Source organism: Falco peregrinus, chromosome 7, assembly GCF_023634155.1.
Source record: "Falco peregrinus isolate bFalPer1 chromosome 7, bFalPer1.pri, whole genome shotgun sequence".
NCBI lineage: Eukaryota > Metazoa > Chordata > Aves > Falconiformes > Falconidae > Falco > Falco peregrinus.
The window spans coordinates 86,800,445-86,826,330 of NC_073727.1; the positions used below are offsets into that span (position 1 = coordinate 86,800,445).

General features: G+C 45.9%; 1 protein-coding gene across 6 annotated transcripts in view; it reads right to left on the bottom strand.

The window, feature by feature from the left end:
- Positions 1-6,752, bottom strand: part of GABRR1 (gamma-aminobutyric acid type A receptor subunit rho1) — a 36,280-nt gene extending 29,528 nt beyond the window's left edge. Inside the window, exons 1-3 of one of the 6 annotated variants that reach the window (XM_027785974.2) lie at positions 6,165-6,752; positions 3,640-3,846; positions 2,905-3,040 (exon numbers count right to left, since the gene is read on the bottom strand). In XM_027785974.2, the coding sequence (XP_027641775.1) occupies positions 2,905-3,026 (122 nt within the window). In that variant the 5' untranslated portion in view covers positions 3,027-3,040; positions 3,640-3,846; positions 6,165-6,752. Of the gene's footprint in view, positions 1-2,904; positions 3,561-3,639; positions 3,847-6,164 lie in introns of those variants that run through there. The other 5 variants (XM_027785970.2, XM_027785972.2, XM_055810578.1 and 2 more) reach the window with 5 other exon arrangements.
- Positions 6,753-25,886: the final 19,134 nt, after the last annotated feature.

Consider the following 25,886-nt stretch of genomic DNA (forward strand, 5'->3'; position numbering starts at 1 on the left):
CTAGGGAGGCCATAGGTGCAAAGCAAGCCAGCCTGAATATCCTGTGGTGGTGCGGAGCCAGCCTTTCCCACTTCAAATAGATTTCCCCCCTCAGTCTCCACCGAGGCTCCCTTCAGAATGTAAAGGCTGCAGTGAAGGGATGAATTTCCAACCTGGTCCTTACCACAAGCTGTATGGAGCAAGAGATAACAGTGCCTAGGGAGGAGTAACAAAGTCATTTGCTATAACTTCTTCTGCATAATGGATATTCAGGGCTGAGTGTTGAAGGGAGGGTAAACAGAGTCAATAACAAAATGTTCAGGAGCAATCTTCACTGCAAGCTTTTTCTGAAGTTCTATAGCACCCTGCCTTGCTCTGTGTCCTTCCAGGATCTAATTCTATGAAAGCAGGCATTGACTTTAATTGAAATGCAAGGGGACCGTGCCTACTTCAAAACTGTCTTACATGATCAGCATCTTAATGTATAGGGACCTACACATGAGAGCAAAAAGGCTGTACCTCTAAGATGACATGCCCTGCCATACGCAGATGCCCGATCCTGTTGGGCAAACATGACCTTCCACTTCAGGGCTGCAGTGGAGAGCATGACCATGATCCCAGGAGGTCAATGGGAATAACTCTGTACGCAGCACCTACAGGAGGACTGTACAAATATTGCACCCAGTCCTGATGTCAATCCTGAGAAAGCAGTGAAGGGACAGAGGAAAACAAGCAAATGACTAAATCAAGGCTTGGGAAAGATGCTACACTGGGAAATATAAAGAGATTAATCTTCTAAATATATCTAAGCAGACATGAAAAGGGGGCTTGATCCACCTGCAAAGACATGGATGGAGAAGAGACAGGCTAGCACAGAACAGGACCAAATGCATGGAAGCCAAACTAGTCACAATCCTATTCTGAGTTTATTTGACACTGAAGGTAATTATCATAAATTAGAGGTTCAGTGTACAATTCATACAGAAGGCTTTGTTGTTTGTGCTTAGCAGGAAATCAGATGGATGACCATAATCATCCTTTTTGTCTTTACAAATTATAAGGCCATTAAAACCATTGGTCTCTCACAGCCCAGCCCATCGCAGGGGAAAGCGAGCACTGTGCTGGGCACCACACTGCTGATGGACAACCTTACAGACACATGCCAGCTCTGCTCCTCTCTCCCCATCAGCCCTCCTTAGCATCAGTACTGCTCTACTGCAGCAGAAATAGGCCAGAAATGACCTCCCAGGCCAGCATGGTCCTGTTGGGAGGGTGGTGAGCAGAACTTCTCAGAGCTGCCACACCTTGGGGCTTCCCGACAGGCTTGTCCTGGCACAATCACACTGTATATACAAAACACGGCTGAAGAGGTTGTTCCTACACGAACTCAATAGCTATTTCTTTTCCATTTTCACGTATTTTTAACTCTCTGCTGCTGTGATATGTTACATTGTCACTTAATTGCACTGACACTGTTAAGCGTTTGGTGCAGTGGGAGTTTTCGTTAAAGATGTTAAACAAGAGCACAGCTGTGTGTACACACTCCTCTCTGCTGGATGCTTTTCAGCCTAAATGGTGGTACCTTGTTTCTCATCCCTTTGTTTTGCTACAGCCAGCGTATCAGCCCTGCTGCCACTGTCACTAAGCCTCAGCAAAAACAGAGGTTTCGTGGCTGTCTTTTATCCATACTGTCTCTGGTAACACATCCCCCGGGGGCTGATCATGAACAGAGCCACCCCATTCACCTTCCCAGTTACACCTCCACAAAGGTGGTGTCACTACTAAAGCCATTTCCTATGTATAAAATGGCTCATGGACCCCCAAGTGCCAACGGGGACAGAGTCGCAGTCACTCTGTAATGTAGCCCTGACTTGCTACAAGGGGCTAGAGGAAGACAAAAAGGCACTGCACTTTCCATCCCTTCCACCTCTCAGTCACCTTTCCTGAAGGCTAACAGCAGTGGTTTGAATTCCTCAGGACTGAGACATTCCTGCATTCCTATCCCCATACACTTCAAGGTATTGATGGTGATACGGAGTCATTACAGAACAGAAAGAGTACAGCATCGGTACAGCAAAGCAGATACAACATAGGTTCAGTCTGTCTCAAGAACAAGTACACAACATTTGAATAGAAAACTAAATGTGTCAGCTATATTCTCCAAAAGAAACCCAAAGGATTTTACCTCTAGGTGTACCTTATTATATGCCTAAGTATAAAAATCCTCATACAAAGTTCCAAACTTTGTTTCCCAAATAGAATATAAGTAATCAGAACTGAGCTTTAGCAAAAAAACCTTCCTCAACTCAAAACCTCCTAAAATGGCTGTCTACAAGATAGTGGGAGCGAAATGTCATAGTCTTTTTGTGAGAGAGAGAGAAAGAGAGAAGAATAGACAACATTTTAAATAATTTTGAATATCTTAAATCAATACACTAAATGCTCTGTTTCCTCTGCTAGCTGACCATATTCTTGAAGTTTGCAAAGATACTTGATTTTTTCCCTCTCAAAAGCTCTATAAAACAAATGGCATGGGAATAATAAAATAACTTCTAAATATTTTCATTTGAGATCTCAAGTCAATCTAATCTCCAGTGAATTCAACAATTTCCTCTCAAGTTTCATGTAGGTACTCTACCACATTTTAATCCACAATAAATATAAGCAAATGCTTCTTTTTTTGCACCCTTTCAAACTCTGAAATACCTCACAAACCCATTTTTTGGGAGGGAGCAACAATTTTTACTGTAGAAAATGCATTAAAACTTATTCATTGGCAAAAAAAGCAACAGAAAATATTTTTGACTGAGAGATCATGATCTGCAAATGCAAACTCTAATTATCTTTTAGTCATTATATCTTCACCTGAAACATTACATTTATCCAGACTGTAGCTATTTAAATATAAAAAAAAAAGAGACTCACCTGCCTTTTTTGTATACCTCATGTATTTCTTTTCCTTGTCGGTGGGCTCTGCATTCAGTGGATAAAACCCATCCCCACAACAGGAGGAAGATGCTAAAATGCATTTTATGGACAGTCAACATGTTACCTGAAGGTTCTGTATCCAGAAATAGTCCATACAAGAAGAAGAAAACAAAAATGTAGATCCTGTTCCTCTTTTTAAGTCATTATCAGTCTGATTGTTATTGCAAGGATGTTTACTCATACAAAAAATCATCCTGCAGTATTTAATCTGGACAGTGGGGAAAGCAATTTCCACTAAACCTATAAATCCTTCTACGTCAGATGGCAGGGATTTTCTAGCAGTGTTGAATTCACGTATTCTCAGAGAACAATTACTTTTTGTCTAAACAGGCTATTTTATTAATTGGTTGAAACTGAACCCTTTTCAAGTACCTGTGGGATTTGGCATATATGTGTATTTCTGCCTGGATAACCAAAAAAAGTGCAGTTGGTCAGGCAGGTGTCATTAATCATTCTTTAATCACCAAACTTATCTGTGTAGCAGTGACGTTTGTTAGAAGCATTGCAATAGACTGAGAACTGTTAATAAACGTGTATCAGTTTCCAGCAAAAACTCATTTCCATGTAGCTCTAGAAACAGTATTTTGTTCCCGTGTGGTTTTTTATAGTACTTTAACATACAGTGGTACTGTGGCTGGAGTGGTGGGCGCTTTCAGGACTTGTGACACGTACCTCACTTCTCTGCTGAGCAGGGTCTCTGGAAAGTATCCCGCTGTACGGAGGACGGGGGAAGGATGTCATGGGGGAGATGGTTCTCCTCTCTGCTCAGGGCTGTTTGGAGGGACTCTGCTGAAGCAGAGCAGCAAGCACTAGAGCTGCAGGAGAGCTTGGGGGGCTGGTGTGCTGGCTCTCATGGGGCTGACAAAATCCTCATTGGTGCTGAAGAAAATAAAACAGCATGGGTAGAAACACCTGGTCAAGCCAGCCACCTTGCCCATCTCTTTGGAGCTCAGCCCCTCCCTGCATAACCCACAGCTCTGTGTTTACCCTCCCTCTCCCCTGTGCCTCCCCACCCAAGGCCTTACAGCTCTGGTCCCACCTGTGCCTTATGGAGCCCCCTGTGCCCTGCAGACACCACTAGCCTTGTCCCACCCCTTTGCTGACAAGGCTCTTCTTCCTCTACCTGCTGCCCATGGATTTCTATTTTTGAGCACTTTGTCAAGTCACCCATCTCTTTCCATGAAAGCCCTTTCTAAAAGCCCTGGGGAGCAGATCTCTGCCTGGTCTAAGCTGCCATGGCTCTGTTGACTTCAGTGAGCATTTACACTGCCTCAGGAGCCACAGGAACAACACATTGCAAGCCGTTGAAATTTAATTCAATCAATCAAGATTGAATTTAATGATTTGCTGGGCTAAAACTTTTCCTGCACAAAGTCACACAGGCTTCAAGAGATGGACAATCAATCACCAGCAGTTTATTGCAATGGTTAATCAATGTTGCAGTTCAAAGAAGTTGTACCCATCTTTGAAAATTACCTGCATTCAGTTTGCACTGATTCACGCATCCTTCTCAAGAAGAATAAAAAGTACCTTAATAACTGTTCTTTTCATCTGTAGTGACATTAGAAATACTCTTCTCAGTCTTTGCAATAATCTATATAAAGTTTTATGATGTCTTTCATCAAAGGAACTTTTTCTTCTCTTTGAAATACATTTTTGTTACTTCACATTTAAAAAAAAAGGCTAGTTCCTTGCTTACTCATCAGAGGAACAATGGGGATTGACAAGCGATGGACAACTACGAATTCACTTAGCTGCCCTGGGAAAGCTGTAGGTCCCTTGGTACATGTGAGGAGGGGAGGGAAATATTCGTCTTCTCATTAATAGAGGCAATTTTCTAAAAGAAGATATAAAGAAGCCCCAAAAATGTGTTCAATTCTCCTTTTTTTAGATTGTTGTTCCTAACAACAGTCTAGTTCTAGTTAGAACTAGAAACAATAGTTCAAGTATGAGCTATTAATAGAAAAATCCTGGAACAAATCATCAGACAACTTCTAAACTCCTGGAAGAAAATGACTGGCTGAGGGATAGACAGGAGCTCATGAGGAACAAACACGTTGAACAAACTTCACCTCTTTCCCTAACGGGCCAACAGGCTTCATAGCTTGGGGAGAAGCAGTAGGTTTAGATAAGCTTTCAACACCATCTCACGCAACATTCTCATAGGCAAGACAGCATGCTCTTGAAATGTTTGTAGGACCGATGCAGAACATTGCTGGCTTTAACTCAAGTTTGTCTTGCTGTATCTCAAGAGAAGTTATCCGTGGCTCACTAACATGCAAGAAAGTAGCAAGTTCTGCAAATGATCTGCAAGGAAGCTGTGAATCATCTGGGTGCATAACCCGAGGTGAAGGCTTGAAAGGGTGGAAGTGGCACAGTATATGTCTTCAGGTACGCAAAAGTCACTTCAAAGAGGAAAAAATACTCTGTTCCAAATGGCTGTGACATACAGAACAAAAAGTAATGGGCTCAGAGATTAGTAAGGGGAAAATAACGTTAGATATTACATTAGCTACTAGGAATATTTTCAAACAATGAGGACAGAGAAGCATTGCAGTAGATTACACATGAAGAGTTTTTAATTACTAACATTAGAAAAAATTAAGACAGGTATAGCTGATCTTGTCTTAGGACCAAAGGTTAGACTATATTACTTCTCAGGGTCACTTCCAGCACTATTTCTTTCTGATTTTCCTAGAGGAAAAATGGTGGAAAGTTGGCATAAGAGAACTAGAACAAATGTGAAAAATTCAAACATCCAGAAAAAAGATAAAAGATGGCTATGTGTCTTGTATATGAAAAATACAAGAAAACAGATAAATTGAACAAAATGTATTTTAAAATGTTGTCCTCAAACTTTGCTTAATCTTGAGCTTGATGGAAAATTAATTTTGCCTGCTTTGTCCGTGAGAACAGTATTTTCAACAAGTTCACCTGTTTTTACAGCCTGTAGACTAGCTGTGAGCTAACTGCAGTCTCCTCAGATGACTTTATTATTTAAGCTTATCAGATGATATATTGGGGGAAAGGTCCTAGGGATTTGTGTCAAAATATTTTAAATTTTAATTATTTAGTTTTATTTGATTTGATAATCTCTCAGCATTTTTTTCCTGTTCACCCATCAAATAAGTGTTCACAAATATAAACATACCCTCTGCTTTCCAGATTCCCGTAACAGTAATAACATAAATACTAACCTTCCACGCACAGCTGACAACATTCACCAGATCTCAGAGCAAATCTTAAAATGTCCGTTGAAAGCTGCAATACCATTGACTTTCCTAACTTTCCCTTGACTTTCCTAACTTTAACACCGGTTCTACAGGTAGGAGTAGCCATCCAAATGTGAAATGATTGTGCCAAATCCCTTGTAGATAGTCAGTAGCTGATCCAGGAACAGATCAAGAAGTGAAGATGGACTGTCGATGTGAAGTCAGCTGAGCAACGCTGAGTTTTGCTGTAGGAAAGGCTAACTATTTCCGATTTATGGCTGAAGCCATCTTTCCTGGAATGCTTTTGTGCTTGAAGCCAGATACCAGACTTATTTGGGTCAGAGTGGGAGCTGAATGCAAATGATAATCCATGAGACAAGAAACGATCTCAGGCAGCTGAAACAAATTATATTGAACAGGAAAGGCTGAGTTCTGCTCAAGCAGAAACGAATAAGACTTGCATCCTTCACGTTGGAGGGCAGTCCCCAGCAGCTGCCCTCGCACACAGTGGCTTGGCCTGTCCCCAGGGATGCCACCCCCAGCTCCTGCTTAGCCCAGGGGCCCCACTCAACAGCCACCAGCTGGTGTTGCTTTCCCTGCTCCAGGGCTTTATCACTCTGGTCACTTCATTCCTCAGAAGAGTTCAGTGGCACCTTGGACTTTTACTTAGTTACTGAAGCCATCTAAATGCAGCTTTCCCAGACTGCTTGGGACTCTGATCCTGTATTTCCTGGAGTTTCATTAACAAAGGATGATAAGAAATGTCAAAAAGTAAACACTGCATTCCATTTGACCCAACCATATTATTATAATTCATTAAATAAACAAATTTTGAGCCAACAGACATGCTTTTTCCATTTGACCACAGAAAAAGCCAGCTATTTGCCCAATTCTATTTATAACCCATGTATCTCCAAAATGAGAACACAGGAGAAAATACTGAGACCATTTTTTGCCTTGCTGAACTTGTCAGGAGCAGAAATCCAGGACAAGCAGGAGCCGCCAGCCTCCACAGGAACCCAGGAGTACTTTCAGTGCCCAAGAGGGCAAGGCACGATGCAGCATCTGCCATGGTAACTCCAGCTGAACCACGAACCAGGCCTTTTCTTGTTTAATTAATTACCCAAACCTTCAAATAGTGCAGTAATACACAATATACACCATGTAAAGACCCCTGGAGCTACAAGCAGAGTGCAGCAGCCACATGTGAAAGAACCCCCAGCACTTACATTTTCTAACCACTTCCTAATGGGTGTCTGCCTTTATCTAAAAGCCTTTGATGCAAGTGTGGATGAACGTGTCACCGTTATCTGTACCGTGATTTACACTTGCAGAAGCTGGAGGAGCACCAGGTACCCGTGTAACTGATAGGATGCTGTTTGACTTCTGGAAAGCTCTTTCCCTGGGCAGCTGTGTTTCGTCTCAGAAACAGCACTCTGTGCCTCTAGGGCACACTGGTCAGAGTATAGCTTTTCACTTCTTTCATCGAAGTCATGGGTTCTTGCAGAGGAGTGAAGGCAGTGGGGTGATCAGCATTGATAATGTGCAGCTGTGGCCTGGCCTCAGCGGCAGTGGGTTGATTGACATGGATGACGTGCAGCTGTAGCTCGTTCCTGCTAAGTGATTAAATAGCCCTGAGGGTTGTGGGAGAGGGGTTGGATGGAGGAGGAGTGTGGTCTGGCCTCTGGAGGAAGGAGAAACAGTAGAATCTGACCCACGGTAAAGCCTTGTTGCAGCCTACTAGTTTGTTTGTGCTGCAACAATTGGTGCCGTCAGACTTGAGAAGTCAGGCTTAATATGAAGTTAGTGGGGTTTCTGAACCCATTGCTTATGTCCCTTTTTAACAAGTATACTTCTATTCTTGGGGCACTTCACAGGAGATCCATGCTCCCTCTGTGTTGTGTCAGCTGAATCATTTGTGTGTGTTTGGATATAGGACCATCTCCGAGGAGGATATTAGTACAGATGACAAATAGGATTTGAATGACCTGGGGATAAGTGGCATATTGACTGAGATTCACCACGGTGGTGTCAGCAGAGCTGCTGTCTATTCATAGCGCTTTTTGCATTCCTTAAAATCAGGTGACTCCGGGAAGTTGAGAGGATGAGAGAAGTGTGAATACATGTATTTACACTGAGATGATTAAAACTAAAGAAGCCCACACAGAAGGGGAAAGAAGATAATATTTTCTCTGCAGGCACAAGAGGCAAATATACACTTTTCTGATCTGTAACTCAATGTGCTGTTTGTGGAGAGCAGAGACCAGGAACTGCTTGGCAAGAGCGGGGTGGGGAAGTGTCCAAACAAGAAGATTTTACTTTTCAGTGTTAATCAGTGTATGAGCTGGCATAAATGTGCACCAGGATGGGAATCACACCACTTTTATACTGACCAAGGATTTCATCGCAAATAGCTCTTGCGCTTTGTTATCACATTTGGTTTTCTGCCCCTCCTCCTCTCTGGTCTCTCTTGCACCCCTTGCTTAAAATATCATATCAGAACAGATTTACTTGCTCTACATGGCAAACCCTGGGGCTTCTCCAGGTAGTGGCAAGGACATTGGTGGACCTCAAGAAATCATAAATACAAATTAATTATTAGATTTCCATGCAACATGAATGACAGAGAGGAGACAAATGCCAACGAACCCATGACCCCAAGCCTTCTTATCACAGAATAGAAATCAGATAGAGGCAAGGCACTGTACATGTGCCTCTAAGCCGCTATAAATCCCTAAATGGATTGTGTACTGTATGAAAGGCAAAGGAAATAGGCCAAGCCTGTACTGGGCAGAAACCTGAAAGGCTACAGCAAACAATGTGCTTGAGTGAATTGGAGTGCTTCAGGACTAATGCGTTCAGCGGCTGTTTCTCTTTGCCAAAATAAACAATGCTACAGCACCCCAACAAGGCACATCTTCAATACCACTCTGGTTTCATTAGAGCTCTTTCCTCAGGGAAGTCTTTGTCCACTGAATGCTTCTTTTCTCCCCACATGATGTGTCTTTGTGCCCGTGGAGACATATTTGAGTTCACAAGTGTCTTTACGTGGCTTTACGCTCTGTCTGAGAGATTATGTGCCTTGCGTGCTGATCTGTGTCCTTTTGTTTCAGCCCCTTCTGCAATTTCACGGAGATGCATTAGCTGGATTAGGTGGCTTTGTGTGTACTTGGCCGTGGGGCACCTGACCTTTTTGCATGGAGGTTCTGCTACTGAAACTGGGAAAAGATACTTTAAAAAGTAAAAGATAAATAGAAGTTTAAAAGACACTTTTGGAAGGATACTTTACTGTTAGCAGTTTAAGCAGGCTAAAATTATTGAAACGTGTAGTAGTGCCTAGTGCAGTCCATTGGAAAGTGTTTTTGTCTGCTATAAGCAGATATACTAGAGGAGGCAGACACGGCGTGCTACGCATGGGAAGGATTCCCCCGACCCTCTCCCGTATGTCCTAATCCCCAGAGCACACAATACACTCACTTACCAGGAGGGACTGCTCCCTTAAAGGGTGTGAATTTAGCTCTGTTGGAAGATCCAGAACTAAAAGCTATGAAAGCATTCAGACTGGATTGAAATGATGCTCTACTTATCCTAGATAGGGACTAATTTCACTCTACTAGATTCTGGTCCTCAGCCATCCTATCCAGCCCACGTCATATTCCCCTTTTTTGCAGTAAGTACATTTCTTACACATAGAATCCCAGCTACAAAGGGGTTCCCAGTTTCCTCTACAGTTCTCACAGCCCATCTGCATCACCCCCATGGGGAATTTCATCAGCGATACGCTAAGGGCCCCTGCCTGTCGAGCAAGAAATAATTCAAAATGCTTTTCAAAAGACAGCAACAAAATGGAAAGACGAAGAGTGATGAGTCAGAAAATCTTGTAAACATCTTGTAAAATCTTGTAAAAATCTTGAGAGTTCAAGGGGACCATCTCGAGGCAAAAGCTAACGCAGATATGGATAACAGCTACGGAACTGTCAATAGCAATTCAGAGAAGACAGAAGTGCTTAATAAGAGAGTTGTTCTGCCAATATTCAGAGGGGATTAAAGGAACAACTGGAGTAATTACAGCCCTCAGCCTGACACTGATCCCAGGCAAAATATTGGAATGGCTGATATGACACTCAATAAATAAAGAGTTAGAGGGTAATTTGATTAATGTCAATTAGCATGGCTTTAAAGAAAAATAGATCTTTCCAAGCTAATCCTTTTTTGATTAATTTAAAATGTGTTTACTGGAGGAAATGAAGCTATGCAATGTGCTTCTGTAAGGCATTTAATGTTACATCACATGGCATGTTGATTAAGAAACTGCAACAATACGGTTTTGAGATAAAATAAGGAAAATACTTTAAAACAGGATTAAAATCCCATATTGAATATGACTGTAAATGGCAAATTGTCATTAGGCAATGCAATTATCTCCCCAAAGAGACTGGTTCTTTATCCTGTTCTGTTCTTGTCAATAAGCAAGAATAAAACACAGACTGCTTCCTGAATAAGCCTGAAGTATATCTGAAAAACTGAAGGATCACCGAGAAGGAGTAAGTGGAGTATCATAGGGAAAGGCCCAGAAACCACTAGTGTCATTTGATTACAGCTTACTGCAAAACGATCCATCTAACAGTCAAGAATGTGGGTCATAAGTTTTGGATAAGGAGGAGAAATTCTGGACATCAATGGAGAATTTTCTTGGAAAATGAGCTGAACTATCTGTAGCTGTTCTGTAGTTGCTATATGAAAAAATGGCCAGAATTTGCTAGCTTGTGTGTTTAAAAAAGGGAATATTGTAAGGGTGTGAAGGTTATGTTACCTTTTTATGTGATGATGCATTTAATCTTGAAAGGGAGAGTTCTGCTCTATGCAGCAAACTAAAGATTTATGAGATCTGTTAAAAGATCCACTGTCTGGAAGACCACAGAAGACAAATATGAAATAGAGATAAATTCATTATTTATTTTTTTTAATAGTAAAAACTATGTTTATCTCTCTATCAGTGTATTTTTTAAGTGACAATAGTATGATTTTCTAAAGGATATGGGCTGGTTCCCTAGACAGAGGTAAATCTGGGGAAGTCCGATAGCCAGTACTGTAAGGAAGAGCTGATTAGATGATCAAATAATCAACCAGCCAGGCTCAGAACCATCAATTATTGGCACTAGCTAACAGGGAAAATTCCAAACAGTGCTTTTGAAAGACAAATTTGTTTGGATCTGACAGCCTTTGCTGAATTTTGCAGTGATAATTAACCTCAGAGGGCAGTATGTTGTAACAGATTTACAGAATTGCTGGTCACGAAGAGGTTCTTAAGTAATAGATTATAACAATTTGTATTTTTTTTAAATAAAGGCAAATAAATATCACAATATTCTCCATTGGTAGGTGTACTCTGAGGTACATAGTGGTTTGCAGCAAGCTGCTTCTTGGAATCACCCACTTCCATGGGTGGCCATCTGGTGCACCCACCAGCCAGCCACAAATGATCTGTCTGGCCATCACTCACAGGACTCACACATTGCAAATATCACTGCAGCATCACTTCTGACTTCTTCAATCAAACACTAGGCATCTGTATAGCTTATCTTGGATTTATTCATGGATGCACACATAAACAGGACAAGGGAGAGAAGCGTTTTTAAGCTACATAGTCTACTGGCAGCCTCTGTACTGTGCCCAAAGCACTTTGCACCTCCCACTGTGTAAGGAGCCGGGGGATTTGCCTGTTCAAATTCCTTACCTGCAGCATGGACAGCTATATCCAAGCCAGCCATCAGGAGCTGCTGGAGAAGTGTTTCTGGGAAACGGTGCATTTTATCAGGAGGTAGCTGCCTAAGGCAGCTGCATTGCCTTCCAGCAGAGGCTGTTAAGGACAGCAGCCTGGTGCAGCCGGCTGGTGTACAGAGCCGTGGGATCCTCCTCATGGGCTTGTGGCAGTATTTGACTAAGTGTGCAGGGTCAATGATGTGATTAATGTCAGCAAGACCCACCTTTCTACTCTTATTTTGTTCTGACAGAGTCTTGTATGTTGAATGCCTGGAGACAACCTATCCCAGTGGCTTCCTACGTGTTTCCCCTCATTGGAGCCACTGCAACCTTTTACTTTTGGCACAAAGAAATCCAGAAGCTTTTCTTTTCCTTTGTGGATATACTACACAATCTCCAGCTCTATCAATTCTGATATATTTTAAGGTCTTGCACTAACATTGGAACATGGCTGCAGGTCAGGACAGCTCTAACAACAATATTCCTTGACTTTCTGTGCTGAAGTGATGCTAGTCTAATATTTAGATTTACTGAAGCTCTGTGAATTACACACAGTCATTTGGAAAATTACCAGTTGTCTCCTTTTCCTCTGCTCATGATCTTCATTGCTAAAACACTGATGCCTCAAAGCAGCAATAAAAAACAAACTTAAAAGGTATTATGAACTGCACAGAAGCACACTAGGAAGAGAAGAGCAAACAAGAGCCACCAATCTGTAACACGCAACTCTGATTTCAGTGCCCAACTTTTAAAATTTGCTAGATGGGTTATTGCAGATAAACTTGCCTGACACAGTTTCACCACCACAACTGGTACTGTTTACTGCCTCTGGATCTCAAACTGCCTGCAGTCCTTCCAGGTCTCCAGATCTGTCATGAAACAGAAATGCCACAGTAGACATTCTCCACTCTATCTCCCTTCAGCCTGTTGCCAATAAGCATAACCCTACTGGTGTTCAATTGCTCTGTCATCCAGATTTACATAGGTGAACTGGAGTTAATTTAGACCATTTTCTCAACCAACAAATTCCCTGACAAAAATTTTTGCACTGGATAAAGATTGGATTTGGATTCCTTTATTTTATTCTAACTGAAACAATTGCCTGCTTTATTTGAGGTATATGAAGGCAGAGACCCCAGGTGAGATCCCCCATTGCACACACAAGCACTGGTTCCATACAGTCACTTATCCACCCAAGTCCCACCCCAGAATGTGCCTAGGCGCAGCAAAGCACCTTTGCAGCCGGGTTACGCTCCACCGAGCTGTTTGCCTCCTCCGTGCTCACCTGAGGAGGTCCCTGCTTCCCAGACCCTTAAGCTGTGGGAGGCTCTGGGCAGCCCCTCATTGCAGCCAGGTGAGCACAGAACTGACTTGCAGGTGAGCTCAGGGAGCCAGATTTAGTGCTCCTTGCTTCCTCGCTGCATTTCAAGGCACAATCACTCTGCAGCCCGGCACCCGGGCAATGAGCAAAGCTTTTTCTTTTATCCCAACATCTAGGGCTCGGGAGAAAGCAAGAAAAGCCTGCACAGATTTCGGAAAGAGCCCTTACATTTATTGTCTCCCAGGATCTCAATTTAGCAGAATATCCATTTGCTCAGTTTGTCTCACTGGTGTTGTTAATGTCTTTATACAAACAGTGGGCTGAATCCACAGTGAAGCGCATTGTGTATCTCCACCAGCTTAGCTTCTGCCCCTTGTCTGCAGGTACCATATGGTGTAATATGGGAAGATACAAGACTGTAATTAGGAGAACATTAGTCTGCTTGGAATATTTAACTGAAATAAAATACTAATAAGAGGTCTTGTTTTGCAGCAAGAGACTGCAAGCGTACAGGAATCAACAGAGGATTATGTAGCATAGAAGTGACTGCCATTGGCAAATGGGCAAGCTTAGTATGTCTGTAGAGCTTCTTGAGTATTAGAGCATCCTGCTCATCCCTCTGCAGAATGAGAGAGTTGCTCAAGTGTCAGCACAGACCATTCTTGGAAGTGGCTCATGTCACAGAGGGAAACAAAATTAAAAAAAAAAACCAACACCCAAAGAAACCAATGAGCTGTTCTGCCAGTCTGACCCAAGAGAAAACTTCCTTCGGTATTACAAAACTGGTGATCAGGCTAATCCTGGGCACACATGAAAAACACATCAGACAGACACCTAAAAGCTTTTCCAGGACAAGTCTGAAAAAGTGACCTTGATGACCGGTATCCTGTCTCCGTTTGTCACCAATCTCTGTTGCACTACAAAACCAAAGCCCCTCCTGCCCTTTCTGTCACGCAAGTAAAATCTGTGAAGAAAATCAAGTATGGCAGTGTCCCAACCTACGAAGGTGACTGGCTCAATACTGAAATATGTCTTAAATCCTTGTGATCCAACTTACAACCATCAGCTTCCCTTACCACCAGCCTTCCTTGCAGAACCCTTGTAAAGAAACCAAGCAAATGGATGCCCAAAGCCCACAAACTCATCTCCATAAACTCAAAAAGCCCCATCTTGTAACACATTCGCTTCTCTGACCTCACTCCTTGGTGAGTAACACAGATCCTCCACATTACTGATGGAAATCTCGTTTCCGGTTTTGCATTATTCAGTTTTATTCACTTGAACCTGTATCAGTTTACCCTTTGACATCAATAATTCTCTTTGACTGGCATTTATACTTCCTGAAGTGCCCACAGACTGCAATCATATGCCTCCATAGCTGTGATTTTGCAAGGTTCACCAAGACAAGCTCTTTAATTTTCTCCTTGTCAGACAGCCCATCTATTTCCCTAACCATCCTAGCAGTCCGTCCCTACACACCTGCACTTCACGTGCATATTTCTTCAACATAGGTAACCAGAACTGTACAAAATATTAAAAATTAGGTCTTACCAAACACTTTACACCTGGAGATAGTATTTTCTGCCTTTACCAAAGAAGTTACCTGCTAAAGTGTCACTAGCAATCTCTTTAGTATCTGATTTTCCTGGTGCCCTATCAGTAAGGAAGAACAATTCACATCCCTATTAAAGGTAGGGATCCTCTGCTTGACCAGCACAGTCAGATCTCTATCCTCAGCCACTTACAACTGATGAGCCCATCGGTACTTAGGAACTGTGTATCTGACAGTCCAAACTTTGTGCAGGTTCTCCAGGTACACAAGTTTCATCAGCAACAGCAGATCTTTTACCTGATGTCGCACACTATTAGCAGAAGAGCATGGCTGTATAACGGAACTCATCTGGGCTCTTAGTAGACCTCAAAACGGGGCAAATGGCAAGAGGGGTTTGATGAAATACTGTGTGGCAAAGCCCCAGGGCTGGATGTCAGGGTCTGTTTCCGCTTACAGTGGGGTGTCTCTAGGCAAGGGTGATGTGCACAGTGCTATCCATCCCTTGTGGGTGCTCCAGCAGGGTGATCCTTCTGGTGCTGGGCAGCTTGCTCACAGTCAGGAGGTGCCCCTTTGCCCAGCTTAGCCTTTTATGCTCTTAGTGTTACCTCCATGGAGGCTGCTGAGATGTCTCAGGGATTCTGCTGAGCTACCAAGTCATGACCTTTAGTCCTGTCATTTCCCAAGCTGCGTGTCCACAAGCGGCTGTTTAACTGTCAAGCCTTAGTGGCATCACAGGTTTGTGTTTGGAACAGAGCTTTTGTCAATTTTGGTCTTTATATCATTTAAAATTTTGTATTAGTGTCATTTTGATGTTCCTTTTGCAGCACAAATTAATATTGATCTCCTGAGATTTTACTGAAGAATTTGATAGGCTTTGATTTCACATCCTTTGATTCACACAAGCAACGGGGCTTGGATGTGAGACCATCAGTCTTGGTACCTGATTCCTTGCTATGCCAAGAAATTGTTTGGGAGCCAGACTTCTTACTAACACAATCACTGTCTAGAGCTGAGGTATTTTTCCTGTGCCATGGTTTTAATTTCTCCCTTTGGTTTGCAAGAATATTTGAATCTTTATACAAGTATGAACTGATCCTTAGGAAAAAGTCTTTTTTGAATGTTTGAATTCTTTTCTGATGAGCATACAGTGAGGAACAGGCTTGTTTTCCTGCATGATCTACTAAAAAAGTCTTGATGGTACTTTCTGCCTGGGACACCCAACTTAGACCAGGCTTCTCAGGGGCCCGCAGAGTTGAATTTTGGATACCTCCAAGGGTGAAGTTCTCACAGCCTCTCTGAGCAGCTTTCTTCTTGTACCCTGCTGCAGCTTGTGACTATTGCCACTTGCCTTTTGCTGAGCATCACTGAGAACAGGTCTATGACTCTCAGAAAACCTTAAAGCCTCCTGAATGTGCTGTCAACATTGCTGGGTGAAGCAGTGCTTCCTGTGCTGACCTGGGAGTGGTGATTAAGCAGGGGACATCCAGCTCAGCAAGGTCAGAGGTGCCTTGACCTGCCATGAGCAGAAGCTGCACAGGAAAAATAGAATGCCAGATGTTGAAAAGAAAGGCGTACATCACTGGGGTTGTAATGTGGTAGGTGAGCTGCGTCACAGAAAAAGACAGTTCTTTTTTGTAACATCCTCATGTGGTTTCACTGTTGTTTCTTTTCCCTTTCAAACCAGGTCAATGCCAGCTATGTGAATCCATGCACATCCCACTAAAGCAGTCACGTGCAAAGGCCATTGAAAAGAGCCACTGAAGTGTATGAGCAAGCATGAGGTGCAGCACTGGGGGGACTGGGGCACAAAAGGTCCATCAGAAAGATCTCAGCAGCTCACTGAGGGGGAACAGATAGAAAAGGCAGTGTTTATCTTTCATGGCTCTAATTCCAGATAAAACAGAGAAAACTGGATGTACACCTCTTCGCAAGCACACCAACAGAGTGGTAGAGTTTAAAACAGATACACACACAAAAGGGGAAAGCCTCAACAAAAGTAGAAACATAATTAGTACAGGTTTTGCTATGACCATTTTGTGTTCTCACATCATTCCTTTCTTCACATTTGTCCTCTTCACCCTCTCACAGCTAGCACCTCACCTTCTCAGTTCAGCCTCTTGCTCTCATTTCATTGCACATTCAAGACAAGATATGCAGAAGTGAATGAGCCGCAGCAGCAGCAGGTCAAGGCAGCCCTGAGCAGCTGCCTGTCCCTCAGGATATGCATCTGCATCCTGGCTGCCCCACTTATGCCACCAGAGCTGTTTTCTTGTGTCCCACCTGGGACTGGCCTTGGGGACCTTTTGAGATGAGACAGGATGGGAGGTGAGCCTTACACCCAACACTGAAGTCTGTGGCTGTTCCTGTAACTGCAGCCAGGGGATTGCCTGCAATTTTTGTTTCCACTGGGGTGCAGGGACATAGAGGATAAGGAAGAGAAAGGGTAAATTTTTGTTATTGTCCATTCTCTTTTTCTTGTGTTTTTCCATCTAGAATACCAGCTTGATACTTTTTCTTGGCCAAAGTCTCAAGCTATGCAACAGGCAGCTGCACTGGGAAGCAGTGCTAACCCAGGCTGGCTTTCTGCCTCTTGGAGTGCAGTGTGAGCAGTGGTGCAGGCAGTGGCAAGGGAAGGAGTGGGGGCAGCAGGGCATGCAGGTGGGCATTGGTTGGGACCGTGGTGTAAGCAGTCACACAGGCAGGCAGCAGCAGTGCAGACAGGCAGCAGCAGCGCAGGCAGCAGCAATGCAGGCAGCAGCAGTGCAGACAGCAGCAGCAGTGCCAGGCAGGCAGGAAGCAGCGAAGACAGCAGCAGCACAAGCAGGCAGGCAGGAAGCAGCAGCGCAGGCAGCAGCAGTGCCAGGCATGCAGGCAGCAGCAGCGCAGGCAGCAGCAGCAGCACAGGCAGCAGCAGTGCAGGCAGGCAGCAGCAGTGCAGGCAGCAGCAGCACAGGCAGCAGCAATGCAGGCAGCAGCAGTGCAGCCAGGCAGCAGCAGCGCAGGCAGCAGCAGCACAGGCAGCAGCAGCGCAGGCAGCAGCAGTGCAGCCAGGCAGCAGCAGCACAGGCAGCAGCAGCGCAGGCAGCAGCAGCGCAGGCAGCAGCAGTGCAGCCAGGCAGCAGCAGCACAGGCAGCAGCAGCACAGGCAGCAGCAGCAGCAGGCAGCAGCAGCGCAGGCAGGCAGCAGGCAGCAGCAGCGCAGGCAGCAGCAGCGCAGGCAGCAGCAGCACAGGCAGCAGCAGTGCAGCCAGGCAGCAGCAGCACAGGCAGCAGCAGCGCAGGCAGCAGCAGCACAGGCAGCAGCAGCACAGGCAGCAGCAGCGCAGGCAGCAGCAGTGCAGCCAGGCAGCAGCAGCACAGGCAGCAGCAGCAGCAGGCAGCAGCAGCGCAGGCAGGCAGCAGGCAGCAGCAGCGCAGGCAGCAGCAGCGCAGGCAGCAGCAGCAGCAGCAGGCAGCAGCAGCGCAGGCAGGCAGCAGGCAGCAGCAGCGCAGGCAGGCAGCAGGCAGCAGCAGCGCAGGCAGCAGCAGCAGCAGGCAGCAGCAGCGCAGGCAGGCAGCAGGCAGCAGCAGCGCAGGCAGCAGCAGCGCAGGCAGCAGCAGCAGCAGCAGGCAGCAGCAGCGCAGGCAGCAGCAGCACAGGCAGCAGCAGCGCAGGCAGCAGCAGTGCAGCCAGGCAGCAGCAGCACAGGCAGCAGCAGCAGCAGGCAGCAGCAGCGCAGGCAGCAGCAGGCAGCAGCAGCGCAGGCAGGCAGCAGGCAGCAGCAGCGCAGGCAGCAGCAGCGCAGGCAGCAGCAGCAGCAGCAGCAGGCAGCAGCAGCGCAGGCAGGCAGCAGGCAGCAGCAGCGCAGGCAGCAGCAGCGCAGGCAGCAGCAGCAGCAGCAGGCAGCAGCAGCGCAGGCAGCAGCAGGCAGCAGCAGCGCAGGCAGGCTCCCACCTGCTGGGGACACGCAGCTCCACAGCTACTTTTCCCGGCTGCCTGGCAAGAGGGTTCGCGGCGCCTGGCTGGGATGTCCACACTGTGCAGCCCCAGCAGCATCGCCCAGGGGCCAGGGTGGGTCAGGGAAGGGGGGGGGAAGGGGGGGGGGGGAGTGGGATGGGGGAGGGGATGTTGTGGAGCAACTTGAGGCTGCTTGTTTGTTGGTCACCCTGAGCAAGCCATGGAGGAGTGGAAAGGGAAGGAGGAATAAAAACAATACGAAAAACTCTTTCCAAGGGGAAAAATCATTTTTACATGAAAAAAACACGTGACCAGGAGACTCTGTTTAGTATATGTGTTGCTTTTGAGGGTCTCACTCATGCAATTTGATATATCAGGGAGTTCACCCCAGCATGAAAAGGGACTGTAAGCAGAGGCGTATTTATACCTGGAAGGAAACAACACCTTTCTGGTACCCTCTGGGGAAGGAAGAGGACTGGGGAGGCCCCTCACGGCCAGTGAAACTGCCCAGGGTGGGGGACGCGTGAAAAAAATCCAGGTTGCTACAGTCCACAGCTGCCCTAATGTGTGTGTAACTGGAGACTTTGGGGAGCTGGCTGAGCAGCTTCTGCAAGTAGTAGAACTCACCCAAAGTTGCAAAATCCCAAAATAAAATACATCTATCTTTTCTTCCCCCTCCCTCTTCAAAAGGCATCACTCTCTAATTATGAAAAGCCGCCTAGCATTAGTGATTTTGTTTATGGCTTTGGTCTGAATGGCAGTTTCAAATGAACTCTCAGGCACTTGAAAATGGGCTCGGATTTCTTAGGCCAAATCCTTTCCCCTCCTTCTCTGGCAAAAGTGAATTTGTTATCAGAGGCTTGATGCTAATTGCATTTGAATGGTTTATCATTAAAGGAAAATAATGTAATTATTTCAGAGAGAAATCCAGGGCAGAGCTAATAGAAGGGGAAGCAGTGGTTTGAGATGCTCTGGGCAAGGACCCAAAAAGCAGACTGTGAGCATGTGTAGTTGCAAGTTTATGGCTTTGCAGCACAGCCTGCTGATGTCAGCCCAGAAATAGTCCAGGAAAAGCAGAAATCTCCTCTGGAAATTCAGCCCATGGTATGTAAGAACATGATGGCTCAGTTTTGTGCTGCATATATAAAGCATAACATGCCTGGGAAAACAACATATGCTTGCCAAAAGAAAGAATATTCTGAGATCAGGCTGGTTTTGATTTTAACAGGAGAGAAAGTTGTTTTTTCATGAAGGAAAATGGAAACACAGCATAATTACACTCATCCATGGATTATAAACCTGCAATCACTGTAGGAAATGGCACTGCACATTTTTTCCAGACGTGGGCACTTTCAAGGTGTAAACGAGAGACTTGGGGTGTCTGATTGGGTTGCTGAGCATACCCACCGCTGTGAGGGAGTACCGCTTTATGGCCATACTCCGCTCCTCTGGGCATAGAGAGATGTGGACAAATTGCCCCATGTGCCCGTGAGTTCCCAACACACGGACATTATCATCGGTGGCCAGTGCATGGTGTACTAGACTACCACCCAGAGCTGAGCTCTGCGAACACGGCTTCTCCAACACTGAAAAAAAAAACCAAAACAGAGCAGAAAAAGACCCCAGAATCATCTTCTATTAAAATATTTCTGCAAGCTTTTCAAAGTTTAATTTTGTTCACTTTCTTCATTCCTCTAGCTTATTCTAATAGTAAGACAGCAAGGAAATGAAATAAATCCATAAAAACTACAAAGCAAACATTTCTAAAGCAGTGCGTTTCCAGACAGGAAGTGTTGGTAAATGTTTTTTTAAGACTTGATCCTTTTAAAACCCCAAAGCCCCAAATCATATTGTGATTTCTGCAATACGTTGTCTGTTCTTTTTTGTCTTTCTCTAGTGCCAGAGCAAATAAAAAAATATGGTCGGTATTAATTTGTACATGCTTTTTGCACGTGGCTTCTGCAGCTCCTTGGAAGAGCTCATCTCTCCATTCGGCATTAAAGGCATTGTCCAGTGCGCCAGCGCCGAAACAGCCATTAACCATCTCCAGGCTGGCATCCCTTTAACCGTAACTTCTTTCACAGGCCAGACAAAGTATTAGAAAACATTCAGCATTTCTGAGAGATGATCAAGATGATCTCACGGGGCTGTGCCATCTCTGATGTCAATAATCAAATGTTTTCATTTCATTGCTCACTTTTTATTGGTGTCCGTAAGTTTTCTGTTGGTTATAAATGTGGCCTGTAATTTTCATTACAGCACATGCAGGGTTGCCCATGGGTAAAAAGAAGTTGGATTTCGCTTTGTGCTGGGAAGCATAAAGCTGCTCATGCACTTCACTGGTAAAAAACAGTGTGTCAAAAAGGCTCAGAGAAGAGGCAATGACCATCTTCTCTAGAGGCTCACATCAGTACCCAGCCCTCATCGCTTGCATGGCAGCCTACTAAGAAGCCTCGTTTGCACACCCTGGTACCATCAGCTGACAGCCCTTTGGTGGTCAGGGACTCCTGGAGATGTCTTCCCTGGGCAGCGTTAGCCTGGGCAGCAGCACCATGGTGGTTTTTTTCGCCTTTCTCTGCCACAGTGGCTAGTTTGAGCTGTGGAGCAGTTTTGGGGTGCGGCTGGCCAGGCTGTTGCATTGGCAGCATGATCCCTCAGCATTGGTGCTCCTGCCCTCCCATCCCTGGGACTGGGGTGATGGAAAGCCCTTAGGGGCAACATCATGCTCCCCGATAAGAGCACAGGGATTTGCCAGGTCCCCTTAACACAATTGGCAAAAACTCTAAGGAATCACTTAAACAGAAGGTTGCAGAATTCAGCCTCGCTCACACAGCCTGTGTGCCTCGCTCCGGTTGCACCGATTAGTTGCAAAGTCAATCACCTGATACATCTCTTTTGAAGTCTTTGCCTATGACAGTATCTCTGCCGCCAGCCTTTCTCCTTGTTTGAAGTTCTTTGCCTGCACAGAACTTACTTGTTCACACACTTCTTAGAGATTTAATCTGCTTTCTGCAGCTTGGTATCATTGCAGAAAAGCAAGGTGAAACGGAAAGGAGATGAAAGAAAACCCCAGCATCTGAGGCAACCCATTTTACCTGCTGGGGACCCACGCTGCTCAGGAGATGAGAGCCTCATTTGCCTTCTATTCACATGTCGCAGCTTGTGGGGCTTTTCCTGCTTTATGTACATGTATTTTGTGTAAGTCAATACACCATAAAAAATAAAATGCTCAAGCAAAATGAAACTATTCTTGCTTTAAGCCGTAATTGTAAAATTTCTTCCAAATTTCCTATGAGATCATCAGTAATCAGTAGGAAGATTCCTATCAGATCGTGAGTAAAATGAAATGTAGTAAAAAACCAGTCCTTACAAGTACAAATCACTTTCCTGTATGTGAACTGGTTTTATTATACCCATATCCTTAGGTCACAGGATAACTAGCGATTTTTCTTCTTCAGTGGTTGAATAATTATTGACATTATTTATGGATGTTGCCAGCGGATTTGGCTTTCTAGTGAGTTTTTGCTTTGATCTCATGGCTTTGGGAGAATATCTCAGACCTCTGTGGGGGTGAGGGCAGGTGCCTTTAAGCCCCCCCCCTGCAAGGGTGACACTGGCACAGCCTGGAGAGGTGGTGTCACCTGCCCAAGAACCAGCTCCTAAAGCCTCATCTCAAGGAATGTCTTAAGGGAGGGAAAGTGACCGAGCCAGTGTGAAATGCATTGCTTTCTTGCAAGCAGAAATAAAGGTTCCAGGAGTCTCCTAATGGCTGCAAGGGTAAAAGCCTGTGTATGTGTGTGTGTCCACCATGACACTGGCTTCTGGGATCCTGGTGGCTGCATGGTGCCCTGCCAAGATCCCTGCTGCTTAAGCTGGGTTTGAACTCCTGCTTTTCACAGCCAGTTTCCTTGTGGCTGCTGAAAGGTGAGGGCTGCATACCCCAGCCCAACACAGCTGCACCTCTGCTCCTCGCACCTTTCTGGGGCGATTCTGTGTCACCCAGCATGCCCTGACACCCATCAGCCAGCCTCAAACACCCGTGGGGGTGGCCAGGGAGCTGGCATCATCCCACCAGATGTGAGAGCCCTGGCATGCCTGGGGCTGCATGAGGCCATCTCCTGCATCCCTGGGGCACGCGGTCTGCACGGTGCCCCCCTCCCGCCTCACACTGCCTCCTTCGGCACAGCCGCATCACCAGGCTACGGTGCAGCGTATTGTACTCTTTAGGAAACAAGCTCAGTGCTCCTGGAATTAGGATCCGAATGACGCTGGCTGAATCATAACCTTTAAAAAATAGCAGATTTTTTGGGTTTTTTTCCCTTGGTCTATTTTTCCAGCAGTAGAAGAAAGCCGGATTTAAAGGTCTGCCGTGGGTGGATGATTGCAACCCTTGATCCCTGGCCAGAAGAATTACATTACATAATGAGTTTTTTTCTTCATTAGGAATTAATCTGTGCTAACCAACTGTCAACTGCTGGTAACAACCGTTTATTAACATGCTGCCCTCCCCAGACTAGGGGCATTTAACTGACTTATTACATTAGATGTAATATGAAAATGCACTTATCCATAACCCAGGCGTGCACGGGGCCTGGCTTTCCGCCTGCCTGCCCACACATGTGCTGGCGCAGGGGAGCGAGAGCAGCCGTGTAGGGAAGGGCAGGGGCTCAGTCCTCCTGCCTCTCCACTGCCCTGCTGCAGGAGGTGGCCTCAGCCCATCAGAGCCTCGCTGTTGGAGAGTCGAGCCGGTAAAAGAGACCCATCCTGTGAAAGTCCTGCTTTGCATTGTACCGGGGACATTATCCACCACCATGGCAGGAACGAAAGGTTGCAGTGATGCAGAAGGCATGGAAAAGCACTTCTATGTATTTATGGAATGCGTGGGTATGTTTTATGGTTAAGTCAGGAGAAGGGCTTATTCTGCCCAGTAGAATTTATGTAAATGTTCAAAACTAGTCACTTCTGGGCTGCCAGGTAACCTCAGCAGGTGTTGTGGAAAGGATGGGGCTGTCGTTCACAAATAAGTTATCACCTGTTTGCAGCATAATGCGACATTTAATAAAATCGCTGAAACACATATATGCAAAAAAAAAAAATCATCAAATTCCAACCTCAAGCCATGCTGCTTCTTCTGCAGAAGGAAATGGTAGGAGCGAGCAGGGCTTGTACAGCTTGGTTGCAGAAAGGCTGCTGTGAGGCTTTTCTGTAAAGAAACGGGGGCTTCAAGGAGGGTCACAGACAGTGGAGATCACCAAAGGAGCGAAGAGCAGAGGAAACCTGATAGATACCTGCACAAACTTAGGTACATAACCCTTCCCTCGTATCCACTGCAGGTAGCACAGGGCGTGAGAGACCCAAGTTACCGCAAGGGACATTCAGCCAGGCTACAAGTAAACACTTTCTGATTTTAAGGCTGGTTAACCACTGGTATGAACTGCCCGGGGAAGCTATGGGACTGCAGGGTTTGAAGAGCAGGCTGCATGAGCATCTGTCAGAAATTAAGTGCTGTCAATGCTGCCTCTGGGCGCGGGAGCTGGCTGGCCTCCTCGCAGCCCCACCAGGCCCACTGTGCCTGACTGCTGTGGCAGCACCGGCGTAGCGGCCTGGTCCTAGGCAGGGGGACGTGCCCCAGGGGTACGGTTCCTTGGCCGGCAAGGTGTTGGTGCAGGAACCGGGCTGAGCCGCGCTGCATCAGAGCCCTGCCACACACCGAGCCCTTGTGCCACATGTGCCTGCTCTGCCCAAGCACCCAGGGACCAAGATCAGCAGCTTCACCCTCTCCAGCCTTTCCATTTCTCGAAAAACATTTCTCAGCCTCTTTCCCTCTTCTGTGGTTGCCATCAGCTTGTTTTGGTGTGATGTCTGATGTCTTCTCGCAACCTTATGAGGAGCAGAAACAAGGATTAGGGTAGACACCAGAAGATGGCTGGAGGGGTTGGCAGCAAGTGCCTGTTGGCAGCAAGTGCCTGTGGATTCTTTGTGTGCATGACCTGCTCTAATGACAGCAGAAGGCAGGGAGGCTGGGCTGAGATATGGGCAAGGTGCTCAAGGTGTTGAGGCACATCCAGGTTCACAGAGGCAGCTGGGAAATGGTACCAGGAGCAGCTCAACATCACAGGGCTGAGCAGAACTCGACAGCCAGTTGGGTGGATGAGCCTGAAGGCTCATGAGAAATGAACACCAAGGCATTCAGCCCCATACGGACTAAACCAGGGACCAGGGGCATGCCTTGGAGCTGCCATGAGGCTTTGGGGCAGGCTCCGTTCTGTAGAGGAATGAAGCTGGGTTAATTATCATTGATAACATACAACTGTGGGCTCCTTCAGGGGCGGTGGGTTGGCCGATGTAGACAAGGTGCAGCTGTGGCTGATTCTGTGAAGAGGTTGGGCAGCCACAGAAGAGAGAGGAGGGAGAAGCAGAGAGAAGTGAGTGTGTATCCTGTATGAGGAGAGACAAGGAGAAGGCAGCAGAGGGACTGGCATGAAGAGTGTGCTGGTATGTGATGGTAAAGGGCCTTGTTGTAGCTGGTAGTTTGGAGAGTGCTGCGACACCGCACTGGGAACAGACATGCCTGGAACTACCTATGAGCATTTTAGGGCTTAGGTGGCAGCCCAGCAGCATGGGATGGAGAGGCTGAGGGATGAAACCCTGGTTCTAAAGTGCTTCCTGGGTGGCTACTCCAGTCCTGGGCACACTGGTGTGTCCTCCTGCGGGCTGCCTGTTGGTGCTGCACCTGCCAGCCAGCTGGGCCAGGTCTGTCACAGCTGTATGCCATGCATCTGCACCGTGTTGCTTGGTACCTGAAGTGAGGGTAAACCTTCTTTCCAAAGCTGCTTCCTTCTCTGTGAAGTCAAACAGCTTTGGGTGGGAGGTTTTTTTTGCACTTTTGGTGGGTTTTTTTTGGTTCCAGGCAGGTACCTCCTCCCAATTAAAGTGCTTCAAGTAATGGGTTTATTGGACTTATATGGTAAGGAAGTGATCTTACAGGCAGAGTTTGTACTTGCAAAACAGCCTGGATGGTTTCATCCCTTGGCAGAGCACCAGCACAAAGGTGGTTTGCACTGGAGCTGTTAGTCACTTATTTTCATGGCTTTTGTCACCAGCTGAGGCGTGGGAACAATATTGACATGCTGT